Genomic DNA, 20,959 nt, shown 5'->3' with positions numbered 1-20,959 from the left:
CATGGGACCGGACCTCGGTCTTATTCAAAAAAATATTTGTGGACCTTCATCATTTCTAGTTGAGGACCCCTGCTATGTCCTATCACACAAAGATTTGGCGTCCCCTCTGTGGTAACTCTGAGGTGGTCCTGGAGCAGTTCTAAATGTCTACAGTAGCCGACTGGTTCTCAAACTTTTCAGGCCAAAATAATCAAATCTATTGAACTGAGGACCCCCAAAATAATCCTACTTGAACTGGGGTCCGCCCCGGAATAATCCTATTTGAATTTAGCCTGGGTTCCAGCCTGAACTCGCTGCGTTCCGCGATTCTGAATTGTCACGCGCTAGTCGCTACTCAGTCTGGAAAGTCTCCTATTCTCCACAGGTAGGCGGGACATATGAAGGTTGAAATGGAACCGTGGCTTCTGATTGGTCTGTGGTGCGGAGAGGTTGAGGAAAAACACCAGTTTGATGTTGTATCAATGCGCAGCTACTAGAGTTCTCATCGGGCCCGAAAATTAAGGCCCGGCCCTAACTGGGCCCTAACTCAAAGTCATGTGGGTCCCGACCCACAGGTTGAGAACCAATCAATGGTCCAGCTCAGCAGCAGCCAACCCAGCCCCAGACAGACTGTGAGTCGTCTGTATGTTTATCTTCTCGCCATAAACCAAGCTGAACAAAGACACACGCACACACACGCACACACACACATGCACACACGCGCACGCACACCCCTCCTGCTCCCTAACAAAGACACGATTTCTATTAGGACAATGGGCCACACTCGGAATCCATAAACAATGGAGCCAATTACAGGTTATATACGTAACGTAGCTACACACTTTGTGGTCGAAAGATGGCGAAGGCGGCGGCGGTGGGAGGCTGGGCAGCGCGGCAATTAAAAGATGGCGGCAGTGTGAGGGGGGGGGGGGGGGGGCGTGGCAATTAAAAGCACCACAGGGGGCCCTGAGCTTCTCTCCCTCCTCCTCCTCCTCCTCTTCCTCCTACTGTACTGGCCCTACTGTAACTCTGTGTCCAGCACAGCATGCTGTTATGTCTGCCTATATCAGGTAGGGGTGGTAGGCAAAAAATATACCATTCACGCAAATATCGCGATTTTTTTTAATGCCATGATTTTAACCCATTCTGACCTGAGATCAGATTCTATAAACGTCTTCTACATCCTGACAGGTTTCTGAAAAAGCCATGTTTCTATGTCAGTCGTTCTTCGATTTTTCAAGAATAGCAGACCTACAAGCTCGTATCGCGCCACTCGGTGGCGCGATATGAGCTTGTAGATCTGCTATTTTTAAATAGCTAAAGCACGACACGATGCCAACACCAAAATGGGTTCCCGTTCAGAATGGGTTAAAATCGAATCGTGTTTTTTATTATTATTATTATTATTATTATTATTATTTGAGGTACAGTACCCAAGTACACCACTGCATACAAGGTTTCTACCCGACACCAAAAATACATACATACTATACATACAGTACATATATGCACACACACACGTACGCACGCACGTGCGCGCACACGTGCACATACATACATACAGGAGCAGGAGAGGCGGTCGGAGAAGCTAGGAAAAAGGAGAGTAGCTATTAATAAATGCATTGCCCTGGAAGCCTCAGTTTACTGTGCCCGATAAAACCGTACAGTAGCTAAGGAGAGATTGGATTGTCCTGCAATAAAATGTTTTTCCTACGAACAGAGATAAGGATGTGTCGTCGGCGTTCACACACACGAGACCAAACGCAGATTACACACACACACAGACACACACACACGCACACACACACACACACACACACACACACACGAGACCAGACGCAGATTAGTTCACACGGAGAAAAGAGATAAAGGCAACGGACGACAAAAAGGAAAGCTGGAAACTTTATAGTGAAATTCTTTCGTATTCTTTTTTTTTATAGATAAGTATAAATAAGTGTAAGGTTAGTTTACATGGGTGTGAATTGGATGAGAAAATACATGCACGCACGCACAGTGACACACACACACACACACACACACACACACACACACACACACATGGGGTCGGCGGTGGCTCAGGGGTAGAGTGCCTGGATGGTAACCGTAAGGTTGCCAGTTCGAACCCGGGCTCCCCCAGAGTTACTGTCGAAGTGTCCTTGAGCAAGACACTGAACCCCTAATTGCTCCCGATGTGCAGGTTGGTGCCTTGCATGGTTTCCGCTGCCATCGGTGTATGAATGTGTGTGTGAACGGGTGAATGTAATGCACAATCTATGTAAAGCGCCTTGGATAAAGGCGCTATATAAATGCACCATTTACCATTTACACAGACACACACAGACACACACACAGACACACACACAGACACAGACACACACTCACACACAGACACACACACACACACACACACACACACACACACACACATAGATGTATACTGTAGTACAGTATATGTACGATAGCCTACTATATGACACATTTTTCACCTGCAGTTTTGCCAGATGGACCATACTGTACTTACACACGCGTTGTGTTGTGTTGTGTGTAATTGTGTTGTGGAGATAGAGGACAGATTTGTGCTGTGTAAATGTATTGATTTCTGATCCAACGTCTTGGTTCAGATGTTTTAAGCTATAGACTATAGAGAGAGAGAGAGAGAGAGAGAGAGAGAGAGAGAGAGAGAGAGCCCTTCATCAGCACTTTCTGTACCGCGGCAGCATGGCCCCCCAACAACCCTATACTACCACCACTACTAGTAGTACCAACTCACATTAATCCATTCTGACCTGAGATCAGATTCTACAAATGTTCTTCTACATCCTGACAGTTGTCTGAAAAAGCTATGTTTCTATGTTGATTTTTTCAAAAATAGCAGACCTACAAGCTCGTACGCGCTCTGGCTCTGTGCCTGCCCCGTGCAAAAGCTTGAAAATAAAATATAAAGTATTTGTATCCCTTTATCTTCATGAATGTGGACACGGAAAACGGTTTAATACTTAATAGTGCCGTTTTTTGTCTGCCTTTTTAAAAATGCACCAACCACACACTGAGCCAAATTCTGTATGTTAGTATTAAATGTGAAAACATACTTAGCGAAAGATGGGATTTGGATTAGGAAATAAGAAATTAAGAACGGATTATGTTTGAATCAAAATATTGTGCCTGTATAAAAACGGATAAATACCAAGAAGACTGCTAGCTGACTTTTAATATATATATTTTTTTATTTAACGTTTTGTTTATTCATTTTTTTTGTTTTTTATACAAATGCAATAATAAATTGAGAAATACAGAGTAACTATTATACAAAAGTTAACCCATTCTGACCGGGCACCCATTTTGGTGTCAGCATCATGTTATGCTTTAGCTATTGAAAAATAGCAGATCTACAAGCTCATATCGCGCCACCGAGTGGCGCGATACGAGCTTGTAGGTCTGCTATTTTTGAAAAATCGAAGACACTTTTAGAATCTGATCTCAGGTCAGAATGGGTTAATAATGAAACTGTCAGGATGTAATAGACATTTTTAGAATCGGATCTCAGGTCAGAATGGGTTTTAAACAGCTGTTTGAATGTAGCCAGGATGCCAAAATAATCATCCACGTCGCATGTTTACTTTCCAGTCTTGTGAAAAACACGAGCAGAGAAAGTAGACTTTGGAACGGGGTCTGTGCGTGCATGCATGGGTCTGTGCATGCGCTCCCTTTCCCTGTGCATACACACTCTCTGGGTCTGTGCATGCGCTCCCTTTCCCTGTGCATACACACTCTCTGGGTCTGCGCATGCGCTCCCTTTCCATGTGCATACACACTCTCTGGGTCTGTGCATGCGCTCCCTTTCCATGTGCATACACACTCTCTGGGTCTGTGCATGCGCTCCCTTTCCATGTGCATACACACTCTCTGGGGTCTGTGCATGCGCTCCCTTTCTGTGTGCATACACACTCTCTGGGTCTGTGCATGCGCTCCCTTTCTGTGTGCATACACACTCTCTGGGTCTGTGCATGCGCTCCCTTTCCGTGTGCATACACACTCTCTGGGTCTGTGCATGCGCTCCCTTTCCGTGTGCATACACACTCTCTGGGTCTGTGCATGCGCTCCCTTTCCATGTGCATACACACTCTCTGGGTCTGTGCATGCGCTCCCTTTCCATGTGCATACACACTCTCTGGGTCTGTGCATGCATGCGCTCCCTTTCCGTGTGCATACACACTCTCTGGGTCTGTGCATGCATGCGCTCCCTTTCCGTGTGCATACACACTCTCTGGGTCTGTGCATGCGCTCCCTTTCCCTGTGCATACACACTCTCTGGGTCTGTGCATGCGCTCCCTTTCCCTGTGCATACACACTCTCTGGGTCTGTGCATGCGCTCCCTTTCCGTGTGCATACACACTCTCTGGGTCTGTGCATGCGCTCCCTTTCCGTGTGCATACACACTCTGTGGGTCTGTGCATGCGCTCCCTTTCCGTGTGCATACACACTCTCTGGGTCTGCGCATGCGCTCCCTTTCCCTGTGCATACACACTCTCTGGGTCTGCGCATGCGCTCCCTTTCCCTGTGCATACACACTCTCTGGGTCTGTGCATGCGCTCCCTTTCCGTGTGCATACACACTCTCTGGGTCTGTGCATACATGCGCTCCCTTTCCATGTGCATACACACTCTCTGGGTCTGTGCATGCGCTCCCTTTCCATGTGCATACACACACACTCTCTGGGTCTGCGCATGCGCTCCCTTTCCATGTGCATACACACTCTCTGGGTCTGTGCATGCGCTCCCTTTCCATGTGCATACACACTCTCTGGGTCTGTGCATGCGCTCCCTTTCCATGTGCATACACACACACTCTCTGGGTCTGTGCATGCGCTCCCTTTCCGTGTGCATACACACACACTCTCTGGGTCTGCGCATGCGCTCCCTTTCCGTGTGCATACACACTCTCTGGGTCTGTGCATGCGCTCCCTTTCCGTGTGCATACACACTCTCTGGGTCTGTGCATGCGCTCCCTTTCTGTGTGCATACACACTCTCTGGGTCTGTGCATGCGCTCCCTTTCCGTGTGCATACACACTCTCTGGGTCTGTGCATGCGCTCCCTTTCCATGTGCATACACACTCTCTGGGTCTGTGCATGCGCTCCCTTTCCATGTGCATACACACTCTCTGGGTCTGTGCATGCGCTCCCTTTCCATGTGCATACACACACACTCTCTGGGTCTGTGCATGCGCTCCCTTTCCGTGTGCATACACACACACTCTCTGGGTCTGCGCATGCGCTCCCTTTCCGTGTGCATACACACTCTCTGGGTCTGTGCATACATGCGCTCCCTTTCCGTGTGCATACACACACACTCTCTGGGTCTGCGCATGCGCTCCCTTTCCGTGTGCATACACACTCTCTGGGTCTGTGCATACATGCGCTCCCTTTCCGTGTGCATACACACTCTCTGGGTCTGTGCATGCGCTCCCTTTCCATGTGCATACACACTCTCTGGGTCTGTGCATACATGCGCTCCCTTTCCGTGTGCATACACACACACTCTCTGGGTCTGTGCATGCGCTCCCTTTCCGTGTGCATACACACACACTCTCTGGGTCTGCGCATGCGCTCCCTTTCCGTGTGCATACACACACACTCTCTGGGTCTGTGCATGCGCTCCCTTTCCGTGTGCATACACACTCTCTGGGTCTGTGCATGCGCTCCCTTTCCGTGTGCATACACACTCTCTGGGTCTGTGCATGCGCTCCCTTTCCATGTGCATACACACTCTCTGGGTCTGTGCATGCGCTCCCTTTCCATGTGCATACACACACACTCTCTGGGTCTGTGCATGCGCTCCCTTTCCGTGTGCATACACACACACTCTCTGGGTCTGCGCATGTGCTCCCTTTCCATGTGCATACACACTCTCTGGGTCTGCGCATGCGCTCCCTTTCCCTGTGCATACACACTCTCTGGGTCTGTGCATGCGCTCCCTTTCCATGTGCATACACACTCTCTGGGTCTGTGCATGCGCTCCCTTTCCATGTGCATACACACTCTCTGGGTCTGTGCATGCGCTCCCTTTCCCTGTGCATACACACTCTGTGGGTCTGTGCATGCGCTCCCTTTCCGTGTGCATACACACTCTCTGGGTCTGTGCATGCGCTCCCTTTCCGCGTGCATGCACACTCTCTGGCAGTGACATGGCAGTGAAAGTAGACACGCTCTACCAAGCATCCAAGTGACTCATTCTACACACAGTCTGCCACAGTTGTCGATTCCTAAATTCAAATCGAGATGCGCTAAAAACGTCATATTATTCGCCTCCTTTTCAGTGACATTTGGGAGTATACAGCATATGTTGAAAAATGAGCGTCCTCTTCGCAGATATCCGAGCCAGACTAGAGATCATGAGTGTGTGTGATGAGTGCAGAGACCATCTAAAACACTGTTTCCCAAACACAGGATCGGCACCCATTTTCTTTATTTTATTTCTAATTATTATTTTCAAGACATTCCCCCCAAAAAAGCAAAAAAGAATATAATCATGAATTAAAAACAAATTCAATGATTTAGAAAGATCCATATTTTGTACTATGAATTATGGATTTGTTCCCCCAAATTAAGGAATTATACAAATTAAAGGATTCCCTCGCTACTTCATATTTTTCAGTAGGCCTAATTTCATCACTGGTCCGCAGCCAAGGTCCTTCTTTGACATGGAAACGTTTGAGAGGCTATTTTTGTCTCCACCAGGCCGAAGGCATGTGGGGAGAGTATGTTTTGCACTCCGTCCGTCCGTGTGTCCTTCCGTCCGTCCGTGTGTGTGTCCGTCCGTCCGTCCGTGTGTCCGTGAGCAGCTAATCTCGGCCACCGTTGACCCGGTCGATGCCAAATTTTGCACACACACTCCCTGGATGCCAACGATGAACCTCTGCCCCAAACTTTCCAGAACGGCCTGTTATAGCGCCACCAGGAGGCCGCTTTGTGCAAAACAAGTTTTTGCACAGTACACCTACAGATTTTGTCCAAACATCACGCAAATTGGTACACAGTCTCTCTAGAGCCATTCAACGAAACGGGTCTTTCAGATTTCTCACACTCCATCCTGATTGGTTAAGATTGGCTTCCAAAGTTCACAGGAGTGCTCAGTTTCAAACAAAATGCTGCAAATCATGAACACATCGCGTGATTTCCGTGAAATTGTGCACCCACATTCCCACTAGGCCGAGGACAAAATGCCACATCAACAATTTCAACTCAGCCTCAAGGTGGCGCTATAACTGGCCGAAAAGTGTTTTTACCTCTAACTGCACGGATCTGTGGATAACTTTGTATGCCAACTCCCTAGAGGCCAAGGAAAAACCTTTGCCTGGAATTTTTCACATCTGCTCTTTATAGCGCCACCAGGAGGCCGACATATGTAAAACACATTTTCTATTATTACTCCTACAGTTTTCAGGAGTAGCCCGCTTTGTACAAATCGCCACAACTCCTCAACGCAGCGTCCGATTGCGATGAAACTGTGCACGCATATTCCCACTAGGCTGAGGAAGAAATCCTGGTGGAGACCTGTGCCCAGAAGGGCACTTTTTCTAGTTTTTTATTGTTTTACCCTTCTGTAGTTTTTAAACTGTGCAACTGTACAAACTACAAAAGTCCGCCTATGGGGGTTTCCTTCCCCCTCTCTGTGGTAGACAGACATACAGTAAACAGTACAGTGGGAGAGACAGGAGGCGTGATTAGATGTGACAAGGCTTCAAATCAGCTCGGCTCTCAGAAAGGGCCTGGAGGAGGGCTGTCCATCTTAAAGCCCGGGATACAGTGTCAGATCTGGGGCACTAACAAACAAACAAACCGCCGCTGTCCGGCAGAATCCTCCCATCTCCATGTTTTGTACTGTTTTGTTTGTGTAAATGAACGCCCTACTTGATCATACTGTACACTGTGTACATTGTCACACAAAAGCATAAAAAGTAGCAGATCACCAAGTTTGAAATGCGGCGCAAAGCAACGTTGTTCCGAGATTGTCAATTTACTATTTTTGCGATTTCTTTTTTTTTTTACATTTGAATCCCGAAAAGCAACGGTTTTGGACACGAGGTTTCCATTAACCCATTCTGACCGGGCACCCATTTTGGTGTCAGCATCATGTTATGCTTTAGCTATTTAAAAATAGCAGATCTACAAGCTCATATCGCGCCACCGAGTGGCGCGATACGAGCTTGTAGGTCTGCTATTTTTGAAAAATCGAAGAACGACTGACATTTTTAGAATCTGATCTCAGGTCAGAATGGGTTCATCAGACCAGTGTGTGTCCGGCGGAAACCTCGTATGAATCTGATCTCAGGTCAGAATGGGCTAGACGGAGACGAAGCGTAAATGGTCATGGCGAACGGTTAGTTCTTTCCGCTCACTGCGTGGAACAACGTATAAAATCAGCCGTTACGACGCCATCAAGACCCGCCGAAATATTATTTTTGTTGACAAAATCAACTGTAGATTTTACTAGACTTAACACTAAAACATTTCAGATGACTAAAATATGGCTACAACTAAATGGAATTTCATTCAAAAGACAAAACTAAATCAAAAGCTGCAGTGCACACACACACACCACAAGTGTTGTACACAGAACTGTATCATAATATGTATTACTGTATGTAGGGCAACTGATGTCAATACATCACAAAGCCAACCGTCTAATTACAAACAGAGCCGGCGAGGTGAATAGCATCTAAATAAAGATAAACACTCATCTGTATTTATAGAAATATGTATTTTTCCACCGTCTCTCGGCTCCTTAGAAGTATCAGCTACAGCTACAGCTCCAGAGCTAACTTATTTGTTCATTTAAAGTCAAGCCATTAAAAATGAAAGTGAAACTTACCTAGGGTTTATAATAGAATGCGTAAACCTCATTTCCGCCCTCGGCAACACCAATTATCTCATACTGTACATATGTTAGATATATCCAACAGGATAAAGGTCAAAGGTAGGGTACGGGTAACCGTGATTTTCTTTGGTTGAAATATGTGTAAATAAATAAATGGTTATATAATAGAGAGAAGTGTTGTTCTTGCGATGCTGCCAGATCACTGAGAATGGCATATATTGCGTGGGCAGATAAAAAATCACAGTAAATCACAGCTATACTGTTTGCCAAACAATCGCTTACATTAGCCACTTGTTTACTGGCTTTGCTACAGAGCAACAAGTGGGGGGTAGGAAATATGATACATATTATTGTATTGTTCCTTTAAAGGTTTTATGACATTCATTTTCATTTATTTTTCTTTTTTCTTTTAGGTTTTATGACCTCAATTACACCCAAAAAACCTGAACTTTGAACATTCAGTGGATTTTCTGTGGTCTGAAGTTTTCTTTGGGGTTTTTTGGGCCTTTTGAGCTACAATGAAAACAGGCAACACAGTGAAAACAGTGACATCTGCTGGAAAATCCCATTGACATATATGGGATTTGCAGTAAGTGATGTCACTTACTGCCGGCAAATCAGAGCACCTGTTTGAGCCAGAAAACCCCAGATCACAGAAAATCTACTGAATGTTAAAAGTTCATGTTTTTTGGGTGCAATTGAGATTAGAAACCTAAAAAAACAAGAACAATTCCAAAACCTTTTTTTTTATGTCACAATCCCTTTAAATTGCGGTGGATGGCCTTTTCTAACCCCCGGTCGGCCAGTTTGGAACCATCTCAAAGATGATAGCGAGATGGATTCACCCCCCCCTCCCTCCTCCCATTCCTACATCTCATTTAAGTAATTGAAGCTTTACAAGCATTTCTGAGCAACAGCTAGTCCCAACTGCAACTCTTTTGCCGGGCGGTTTTATTGTGACCATGAGTGAGTGAATGCATCCAAGGAAGCCACTGCAAGCATTTCATTAGATACACTGTGTGTGCGTGTGTGCGTGCGTGTGTGCGTGCGTGCGTGCGTGTGTGCGTGTCCTCCATCTATCCGAGGGCTATGCGATATGGATAAATATCACCATGTTTTTGCCCAAATACCACGGTATGATATTGTGACGATATAATATCGTCTTTATGTATTCACTTTTTTTAAGCAAAAAAATAGCCAATCCACAAACTCAAGTCTTGAGAATGAAATAAGATACATGATTAACACATTAAGAAGACCTGAGGCCTTTCTAATACATGATAAATATTTAATCAAGATCCTCTTAGCAGCAAGTAAAAAAGCAATCACACGACGCTGGTGCCAACAGGACCCACTAACGAAAGATCAATGGATGGACATTATTGAGGAACTGTATGCTATGGAAAAACTAACATTCATACTTAGACTACAAGAGGATAAATTCTATAAAAAGTGGGAAAAGTGGAATCTCTTCTCTCAGCCTAGCGATTTTGCAATAGGATTTTATTGAATGTTTTTTGTAATATGAAAAATTCAGCCTTTTTTTCTTTTACTTTTTGTCTTTTTCTTTTCTTTTTCTTTCCGTATAGTCTTGTCAGTTGTGTTTTTCTTATCTGTTCTTCCTTCAATAAAAATTAAGTGAAAAAAAAAAAAAAGAAGACCTGAGGCCAATTCCACAAATGCTTTCTAAATCAATGGTTCTCAAACTTCTCAAACCAAGGAGGACCCCCAAATTGAAATATATTTGGCCGCGGACCTCCCATCTGAAAAAAGGTTTCCAGGGACACCCAGAAGAGAAGATTTGTGTTAAAACATTCAAAGTCATAGAGGAGGCTGAACCCTTGACAGTCAAACGGGCCAATGAAATAAACAGTAATAATAGTGACATCATACTATCAGCCCCTCCCATAACCCCTCCCCCTTTATCATACAACTACAGCTGTGGGTGTGGCTTCAGTTATGGATCACCACCCATCAGGCAAACCAGGCATACTTAATGAACTGGTGGGCATGTCCACATAAAAGCATGATTTTAACAAATACTGTACACTTTTTGGAAAAAGTTCTTCCTCCTTATATTATAACAATACCCGATGATCATGTTTTAGGGTGGAAAAAAATCGTAGCACTCCATCTTCAACACCTTAAGATTTTTCAAAACATGTTCAAAAATAGCTGCGAGCTTGTACATCTGCTATTTTCTTTACATTGTTCTAAACCAGTGTTCTAAATCCGAGAGTTTTCTGAAAAACGTATGTTGCTATAATAGCTGAAATCTAAATTGACACAGATGCGTTCCCATCTGTGTCAAAAACCAGTTAAGGATGCCGCTTATTCCATGCCACAATATATTACCATATCCAAAATCCCAATAAAATACTGATGTAGTGCCCAGCCCTAACTTCATCCCACCCACCAACTGATGCTAACTAACTATGCTGAATTGGTAATGATCCATTCCCTCCAACTATGTCAATAAACCTTGCAGCGATATTTTAGTTTCAACATCTTTTAGTTTCAACACTTTTCAACACTTTTCTTAAAGGTTTTATGACATTCATTTTCATTTATTTTTCTTTTTCTTTTTTCTTTTAGGTTTTATGACCTCAATTACACCCAAAAAACCTGAACTTTGAACATTCAGTGGATTTTCTGTGGTCTGAAGTTTTCTTTGGGGTTTTTTGGGCCTTTTGAGCTACAATGAAAACGGGCGACACAGTGAAACAGTGACATCTGCTGGAAAATCCCATTGACATATATGGGATTTGCAGTAAGTGATGTCACTTACTGCCGGCAAATCAGAGCACCTGTTTGAGCCAGAAAACCCCAGATCACAGAAAATCTACTGAATGTTAAAAGTTCATGTTTTTTGGGGTGCAATTGAGATTAGAAAACCTAAAAAAAACAAGAACAATTCCAAAACCTTTTTTTTAATGTCACAATCCCTTTAAACTGAAGGCTAAAGCTGTCTATTGATGGTTTAATAATAACTGAAATGCTATACTGTGCATTGTACCTGAAGGACAGGCACTCTCACAGTGATGTGCAAAATGACATAAAGCCCGATATGACAGTCGTTAAACATAAGAAAATAGGCCTGGGCCGTGGCTCAGCGGTCCAGGCACCTTGGCCTGGGCCGTGGCTCAGCGGTCCAGGCACCTTGGCCTGGGCCGTGGCTCAGCGGTCCAGTCACCTTGGCCTGGGCCGTGGCTCAGCGGTCCAGGCACCTTGGCCTGGGCCGTGGCTCAGCGGTCCAGGCACCTTGGCCAGGTATAGCCCGAGTCTTTGCAGTGTGTCGCGGGTTCGACTCCCGATCCCGACGGCCTTTACTGCATGTCACCACCCCCCCCATCTCCCTCCCCTATTTCCTGTCAGCCTACTGTCTGTAAAAAATATAAAATAAAGGCGAAAGTCGCAAAAAAAAGAAAACTCCCTATCTACTTTATATAAGATAATGTATACTTTAATGTCCCTGCTAGGAAACCTGTCCTGGGGGGGGACACTGTCCTTCGATTCCACCCAAGAAAAAAAGGCATACATCAAACAGCACATGTAATAGTATGCACATGCATTACACACAGACACTTACTGTACACACACATACTATACACAATTTATGACAATGGTGACATATTGCACTACCCCATCACCAACATCCTATACATGAACCTGTTACCATTGAGGTGACATATTATAGCACAGCCCCCATGGCCAAAACAAACACCTACATTACTTGTTAATCATAATTTATGTGGTGTGAGCAAAGCCATGGACCATATAGCACATAGCTCCAATACCCTTTAAAACCTGAGACCAGAATCCACAAATGTCTTCTAAATAAAATGATGACAGTTTTATGAAAAACGTATGTTTCTATATCAGTGTCAAGGACCCCACAAATTATGTAATTGGCGCCTGTACCCCCACGGCCCCACCTTTTCCTTGGCGACAAAAGGTTCGAGAACTACTAGTACTTAGAAGGCATTTTGTAGAATCGCTCGGCTCTTGGGAACCCTAAATCTTCTACCAGAAGGCGCCAGAACTGGACCACTGGCTGGGGAATGTGAGCTGGGTTCAGACACTATTCTCTAATGAATTGCATTTTTATGGCGCTTTTCTATGCACTATGTGCCTACTCAAAGCGCTTACAATGGTTCATTCATTCATACATTGGGAGGTGAAGCGGCGAACAGTCGACGCCAGCGTCCTCACTTCCCACCCCCAATCCAACCCTTGATGCTGAGTGTCAAGCAGGGAGGCACTGGGTCCCATTATTTAGAGTCTTTGGTATGACCCGGCCGGGGATCGAACCCCCGACCTCCCAGTCTCAGGGCGGACACTCTAACCACAAGGCCACTGAGCTGAGCTATTCTCTAATGGCCAGACCAGTGTTGAATTTGACACGGGGCCAGCGGGCCACACACCTACGTAAGACCTTTGTGAAGTCAGAGCAGTCAGTCGTAAAGCCAGGCCAGACAAGGCATCGTATAAGGTAATTTATACCTTTGTGCTGATCCATATCTGTTTGGCTTTTTTTGTTTTTTTTAGATAGACATAGTGTAGATGTAGAGACACAAAGCGGGGAGTTACACACAGCAAAGGCCCACACTGCGCAAAAAGCTTGGAATACGGATGTGTATATATTACAGGAAACCCCCGTTAATCTTTCCAACAAACTGTTGGAACTGTTGGTACTGAATTGTACCATCACACCTGTATATTACCGTATGTTACATGTAAATGCCCGCTAAACTTGAGGTTTACGGGCAAAATACAGTTCCCGTTAACTCCGGGGAATCTAACCAGGATCTCAGCGCCTGCAGGCATCAGAGCCCTTATGATATGCATGACAACCACTCGGGCCAATCAATGAGTGGCCATTTGGATGAATAATAATGATTAAGATGCAAGGCAACCATTGGAAGTAGACAGTTAAACGTATCATAAAAAGCACACTTACCATATGGTGGGTCTGCGTCTGTCCAACGAGGATCAATATGTTTGAGCAGATTATGGACAAACAGAAGTTGATCAGGATGATGGACCGCTCCGATCGGATGTATCTGCCGTGAGGATAAAAGATTTGTAGCACGTCAGCTCATTGCAAGGTCAATGGTTCAGGTTCACAGATTTATAATCTTTCATTATTATTTTACCCCCCCCCCCCCACCCCAGTACCATCTGTTGACCCTGACCATTACACTGTAACAAAGACAGTATTGTCTTACTAAATCATATTAATGCAATCGGTGTTAATTTTAACAGCAAATTCAGATGTAGTCTTATGAATAACACACACCATTTAGTTTAGTCCTTTTTTATTCATCTGAAATTCTTAGTCGACTAAAACATCTAAATCTTATGGTTAATTTTGACAGCAAATTCTGATTAGTTTTAGTCTTTTGAATAACACACCATTTAATCCCATTTGGTCATCGGAAATTGTTTAGTGTTAGTCTTCTTCGTCGACTAAATATCACAATCTTAGTCTTTAGTCTTTTAGTCTTAGTCAACAAACCTATCTTTTGAAGGCTGTTGCACGGTAAAGTACACCTTGTTAAATGCAATCTGAGAGTTTGAAAAATTAACCAAATGCCATTTTGTTGAGTTACATTAAAACCACATGAACTACTAGAGCGTTGCCCCTAATCTGGGGCAATCTCACATCACTCTGGGGCAATCTCACATTACTCTGGGGCAATCTCACATCACTCTGGGGCAATCTCACATCACTCTGGGGCAATCTCACATTACTCTGGGGCAATCTCACATTACTCTGGGGCAATCTCACATCACTCTGGGGCAATCTCACATCACTCTGGGGCAATCTCACATTACTCTGGGGGCAATCTCACATTACTCTGGGGCAATCTCACATTACTCTGGGGCAATCTCACATTACTCTGGGGCAATCTCACATTACTCTGGGGCAATCTCACATCACTCTGGGGCAATCTCACATTACTCTGGGGCAATCTCACATCACTCTGGGGGCAATCTCACATTACTCTGGGGCAATCTCACATTACTCTGGGGCAATCTCACATTACTCTGGGGCAATCTCACATTACTCTGGGGCAATCTCACATCACTCTGGGGCAATCTCACATCACTCTGGGGCAATCTCACATTACTCTGGGGGCAATCTCACATTACTCTGGGGCAATCTCACATTACTCTGGGGCAATCTCACATTACTCTGGGGCAATCTCACATTACTCTGGGGCAATCTCACATTACTCTGGGGCAATGTCACATTACTCTGGGGCAATCTCACATTACTCTGGGGCAATCTCACATTACTCTGGGGCAATCTCACATTACTCTGGGGCAATCTCACATTACTCTGGGGGCAATCTCACATTACTCTGGGGCAATCTCACATTACTCTGGGGCAATCTCACATTACTCTGGGGCAATCTCACATTACTCTGGGGGCAATCTCACATTACTCTGGGGGCAATCTCACATTACTCTGGGGCAATCTCACATCACTCTGGGGGCAATCTCACATTACTCTGGGGCAATCTCACATTACTCTGGGGGCAATCTCACATTACTCTGGGGCAAATCTCACATTACTCTGGGGGCAATCTCACATTACTCTGGGGCAATCTCACATTACTCTGGGGCAATCTCACATTACTCTGGGGGCAATCTCACATTACTCTGGGGGCAATCTCACATTACTCTGGGGCAATCTCACATTACTCTGGGGCAATCTCACATTACTCTGGGGCAATCTCACATTACTCTGGGGCAATCTCACATTACTCTGGGGCAATCTCACATTACTCTGGGGGCAATCTCACATTACTCTGGGGCAATCTCACATTACTCTGGGGCAATCTCACATTACTCTGGGGCAATCTCACATTACTCTGGGGCAATCTCACATCACTCTGGGGCAATCTCACATTACTCTGGGGCAATCTCACATTACTCTGGGGCAATCTCACATTACTCTGGGGCAATCTCACATTACTCTGGGGCAATCTCACATTACTCTGGGGCAATCTCACATTACTCTGGGGCAATCTCACATTACTCTGGGGCAATCTCACATCACTCTGGGGCAATCTCACATTACTCTGGGGCAATCTCACATTACTCTGGGGGCAATCTCACATTACTCTGGGGCAATCTCACATTACTCTGGGGCAATCTCACATTACTCTGGGGCAATCTCACATTACTCTGGGGCAATCTCACATTACTCTGGGGGCAATCTCACATTACTCTGGGGCAATCTCACATTACTCTGGGGGCAATCTCACATTACTCTGGGGCAATCTCACATTACTCTGGGGCAATCTCACATTACTCTGGGGGCAATCTCACATTACTCTGGGGCAATCTCACATTACTCTGGGGGCAATCTCACATTACTCTGGGGCAATCTCACATTACTCTGGGGCAATCTCACATTACTCTGGGGCAATCTCACATTACTCTGGGGCAATCTCACATTACTCTGGGGGCAATCTCACATTACTCTGGGGCAATCTCACATTACTCTGGGGGCAATCTCACATTACTCTGGGGCAATCTCACATTACTCTGGGGCAATCTCACATTACTCTGGGGGCAATCTCACATTACTCTGGGGCAATCTCACATTACTCTGGGGCAATCTCACATTACTCTGGGGCAAATCTCACATTACTCTGGGGCAATCTCACATTACTCTGGGGCAATCTCACATTACTCTGGGGCAATCTCACATTACTCTGGGGCAATCTCACATTACTCTGGGGCAATCTCACATTACTCTGGGGCAATCTCACATTACTCTGGGGCAATCTCACATTACTCTGGGGCAATCTCACATTACTCTGGGGCAATCTCACATTACTCTGGGGCAATCTCACATTACTCTGGGGCAATCTCACATTACTCTGGGGCAATCTCACATTACTCTGGGGCAATCTCACATTACTCTGGGGCAATCTCACATTACTCTGGGGCAATCTCACATTACTCTGGGGCAATCTCACGTTACTCTGGGGCAATCTCACATTACTCTGGGGCAATCTCACATTACTCTGGGGCAATCTCACATTACTCTGGGGCAATCTCACATTACTCTGGGGCAATCTCACATCGCTCTGGGGGCAATCTCACATTACTCTGGGGGCAATCTCACATTACTCTGGGGGCAATCTCACATTACTCTGGGGGCAATCTCACATTACTCTGGGGCAATCTCACATTACTCTGGGGCAATCTCACATTACTCTGGGGCAATCTCACATTACTCTGGGGCAATCTCACATTACTTTGGGGCAATCTCACATCACTCTGGGGCAATCTCACATTACTCTGGGGCAATCTCACATTACTCTGGGGCAATCTCACATTACTCTGGGGGCAATCTCACATCACTCTGTGGCAATCTCACATTACTCTGGGGCAATCTCACATTACTCTGGGGGCAATCTCACATTACTCTGGGGCAATCTCACATTACTCTGGGGCAATCTCACATTACTCTGGGGCAATCTCACATTACTCTGGGACAATCTCACATTACTCTGGGGCAATCTCACATTACTCTGGGGCAATCTCACATTACTCTGGGGGCAATCTCACATTACTCTGGGGCAATCTCACATTACTCTGGGGGCAATCTCACATCACTCTGGGGCAATCTCACATTACTCTGGGGAAATCTCACATTACTCTGGGGCAATCTCACATTACTCTGGGGGCAATCTGACATCACTCTGGGGGCAATCTGACATTACTCTGGGGCAATCTCACATTACTCTGGGGCAATCTCACATCACTCTGGGGCAATCTCACATTACTCTGGGGCAATCTCACATCACTCTGGGGCAATCTCACATCACTCTGGGGCAATCTCACATTACTCTGGGGCAATCTCACATTACTCTGGGGCAATCTCACATTACTCTGGGGCAATCTCACATTACTCTGGGGGCAATCTGACATCACTCTGGGGGCAATCTGACATTACTCTGGGGGCAATCTCACATCACTCTGGGGCAATCTCACATTACTCTGGGGGCAATCTGACATCACTCTGGGGGCAATCTGACATCACTCTGGGGCAATCTCACATTACTCTGGGGCAATCTCACATTACTCTGGGGCAATCTCACATTACTCTGGGGCAATCTCACATTACTCTGGGGCAATCTCACATTACTCTGGGGCAATCTCACATTACTCTGGGGGCAATCTCACATTACTCTGGGGCAATCTCACATCACTCCTCAGAGTTACTACAGGAGGGCCACCAAATCCTTGTGTGATAAGTAGTATATTGTTTTTACATTAACCCATTTTGACCTGAGATCAGATTCTAAAAGTGTCTTCGATTTTTCAAAAATAGCAGACCTACAAGCTCGTATCGCGCCACTCGGTGGCGCGATATGAGCTTGTAGATCTGCTATTTTTCAATAGCTAAAGCACGACATGATGCTCGGCTGGATGATGATCACCACAGACAGCCGCCACATTATTCAGAGATAACGGCCAAAGAAGATCCTACTTTGAATGGGACCCTATGGGACTCGCACGCACGGTTTCGGTTTCATATTTGATAGAAAGCTTTATGTACGGGGATATCTCGTACTTAGTATACAACGGGTTTAGAGGGAAAGCTTAACATAGAAAGAGTTAATGAACTAGTGGGTGTGGCCACATACAAAAGAATAATGTTAGCACTTGTTGGCACTTGTTTCCACATTTAAAATAAATAAATAAAAACTGCACTGCATCTTCAAATGTCTGAAAATACACATTAACATGAATCCAACATACACTGATGATAGTGCTGTCAAACAAGTCTATATAGTTTGAATCGGAGACACCATTTCATACAACATGTAGTGTGTGTGTGGGGGGGGGGGGTCCCTGCTTCATCTCTCTCTCTCTCTCTCTCTCTCTCTCTCTCTCTCTCTCTCTCTCTCGGCTAATAACCCATTCTGACCGGGCACCCATTTTGGTGTCAGCATCATGTCGTGCTTTAGCTATTTAAAAATAGCAGATCTACAAGCTCATATCACGCCACCGAGTGGCGCGATACGAGCTTGTAGGTCTGCTATTTTTGAAAAAACGAAGAGCGACTGACATTTTTAGAATCTGATCTCAGGTCAGAATGGGATAAGGAAGTTGAGCGTTGAAGACCCCCTGCTCTAGTGGGTCATAATTACCTCCATAGCACAGCGTAGACCACTGCCAGTGTGATCAGGGCGAGGCAGGAGAGACCGCAGCCAACTATCAGCGTCACAGATGGAACCCCTGAGTACTCCATGGTCTGTGGAGGAGAGGGAGACAAGCAGCCATACGTCTTTACTGGTCACCACACGACACAAATCAAAGGCAAGGGGCCATTATGAAGAGCCCTCAGAAGAGTGTGTGTGTGTGTGTGTGTGTGTGTGTGTGTGTGTGTGTGTGTGTGTGTGTGTGTGTGTGTGTGTGTGTGTGTGTGTGTGTGTGTGTGTGTGTGTGTGTGTGTGTGTGTGTGTGTGTGTGTGTGTGTGTGTGTGTGTGCACTGCATCAGTGACCTGGAAGGTCAAAGCAGAAACGTCATTATGTCCAAATGAAATTGTAGCACTGAAACAGACCACAGATCTTGTTGTCTGTGTGTGTTGTCTGTGTGTGTTGTCTGTGCGTGATCTTGTTGTCTGTGTGTGTTGTCTGTGCGTGCCAACCCCGGGCCATCTCACCCAACACGGTGAAATAACACAGATCTTGTTGTTGTCTGTGTGTATTGTCTGCGTGTGCCAACCCCATCTCAGCCAACACTCTGAAATAACACAGATTGAATTCCGTACATACTGTATACACTTCTAGAAAACTATTACACTGAAATCCTCCCCATAGACCGCGACGGAGGGGGCGCCGTCTCACGCGAACTTGAACAACGAGAGCCACCAACGTGTAGCGAAGTCCGAGTTGCAACACCGATAGGCACAGAATCGTGAATGGGGTGAAAGCCACGCCCCCCCGTCACGGTCAAGTGTAATATGTACGTATTTGGGGGTTTTCTAGTAGTGTACGGAATTGCCAATCCGTGTTATTTCACCATGACCATGTTTGGGTGAGATCGGGCTCACTGTACTACAGTATGTCCATGTGAAAATATGGGCTGCACATGATTTTTTTTTGTAAATGAGCAGTACGAAAACTATTTAGCCATGGCTTCCTCATCGTCTGGGCGTAGGTGGAAAATATTGAAATAAATAAACATGTTGAACATTTTGCATGTCGACAAGCTCACAACGTGTCGCATCACACTGCAAGCTTGTAGATCCATTATATTCAAAACAATAACAAGTTTTTAAGCAGTTAGGAAGTACAACGTACAGTGATCCGGCGTTAGTTAAAAGACACACAATTATTACCTAAACGTCTAGTTTGAGATAATCGCAATTATTGTCAAAACCTTCATAATCTTGTCATTGTTGAAAGATGTTCTTAAGCAAAAGGGGTAATAGCAGATCTACAAGCTTACAGCACATCACAAGTGACGTGTGGTAAGTTTGTAGATTTTTTTATTTTTAGTAAAACTTTATAAACTTTATATTTCAATTATTTGTCATAATATCTGTCCGGTGCATTTGTATTACGAAGTCTAAAAGCCAAACAGAAATGTAATTTCTATCCACAGCGTTCCAATTTCCAACAGCAAAAAAAACACTTTTTGTGTGACAATTAATCGTCAAGTTAAATGTGTAGTCGTGTGACAGCCCTAGTTGAAGATGGACCATTGTCCATCACACCATCTGTTAAGTGTACTCCTATCTGAAATCTCCTTGGCTGTGGGCCACTGCTGAAGGCCTTAACACTAACACCACAGTATAGCGCTCCTACACCAGTGGTTTTCAACCTTTTTCACATCAAGGCCCAGTATTTATTTGGCATTTCAGCCACGGACCACCACGTACCACAGACGAAAAACTGTCCAAACAGTCCAAATTTCATTCTGACCCCTCCACGAAAAGGCCTCGTTGTCCTGACCCCTTTATCTATCATTTATACATTATGGATAAATAGTGTGGACTTGGACTGTATATTCGTCTGTGGCATTCTATGAGATTTAGCCTCTCGGACCCAAAACTAAAGAATATTT

At 45.2% G+C, this 20,959-nt stretch overlaps 1 protein-coding gene across 1 annotated transcript in view; it reads right to left on the bottom strand.

Moving 5' to 3' along the window:
- The window catches only part of adgrb3 (adhesion G protein-coupled receptor B3), a gene marked incomplete at both ends in the record, with an annotated part of 259,513 nt that overhangs the window by 58,769 nt on the left and 179,785 nt on the right, over positions 1 to 20,959 (bottom strand). The window contains 2 exons of the mRNA XM_083775051.1: positions 13,816 to 13,918; positions 19,037 to 19,140. Of these exons, the coding sequence (XP_083631177.1) occupies positions 13,816 to 13,918; positions 19,037 to 19,140 (207 nt within the window). The remainder of the gene's footprint in view (positions 1 to 13,815; positions 13,919 to 19,036; positions 19,141 to 20,959) is intronic.

Source organism: Protomyctophum parallelum (genome assembly GCF_964188405.1).
Source record: "Protomyctophum parallelum genome assembly, chromosome: 10".
Classification (NCBI taxonomy): Eukaryota; Metazoa; Chordata; class Actinopteri; order Myctophiformes; family Myctophidae; genus Protomyctophum; species Protomyctophum parallelum.
This window is presented reverse-complemented; position numbering and strand designations above follow the sequence as displayed.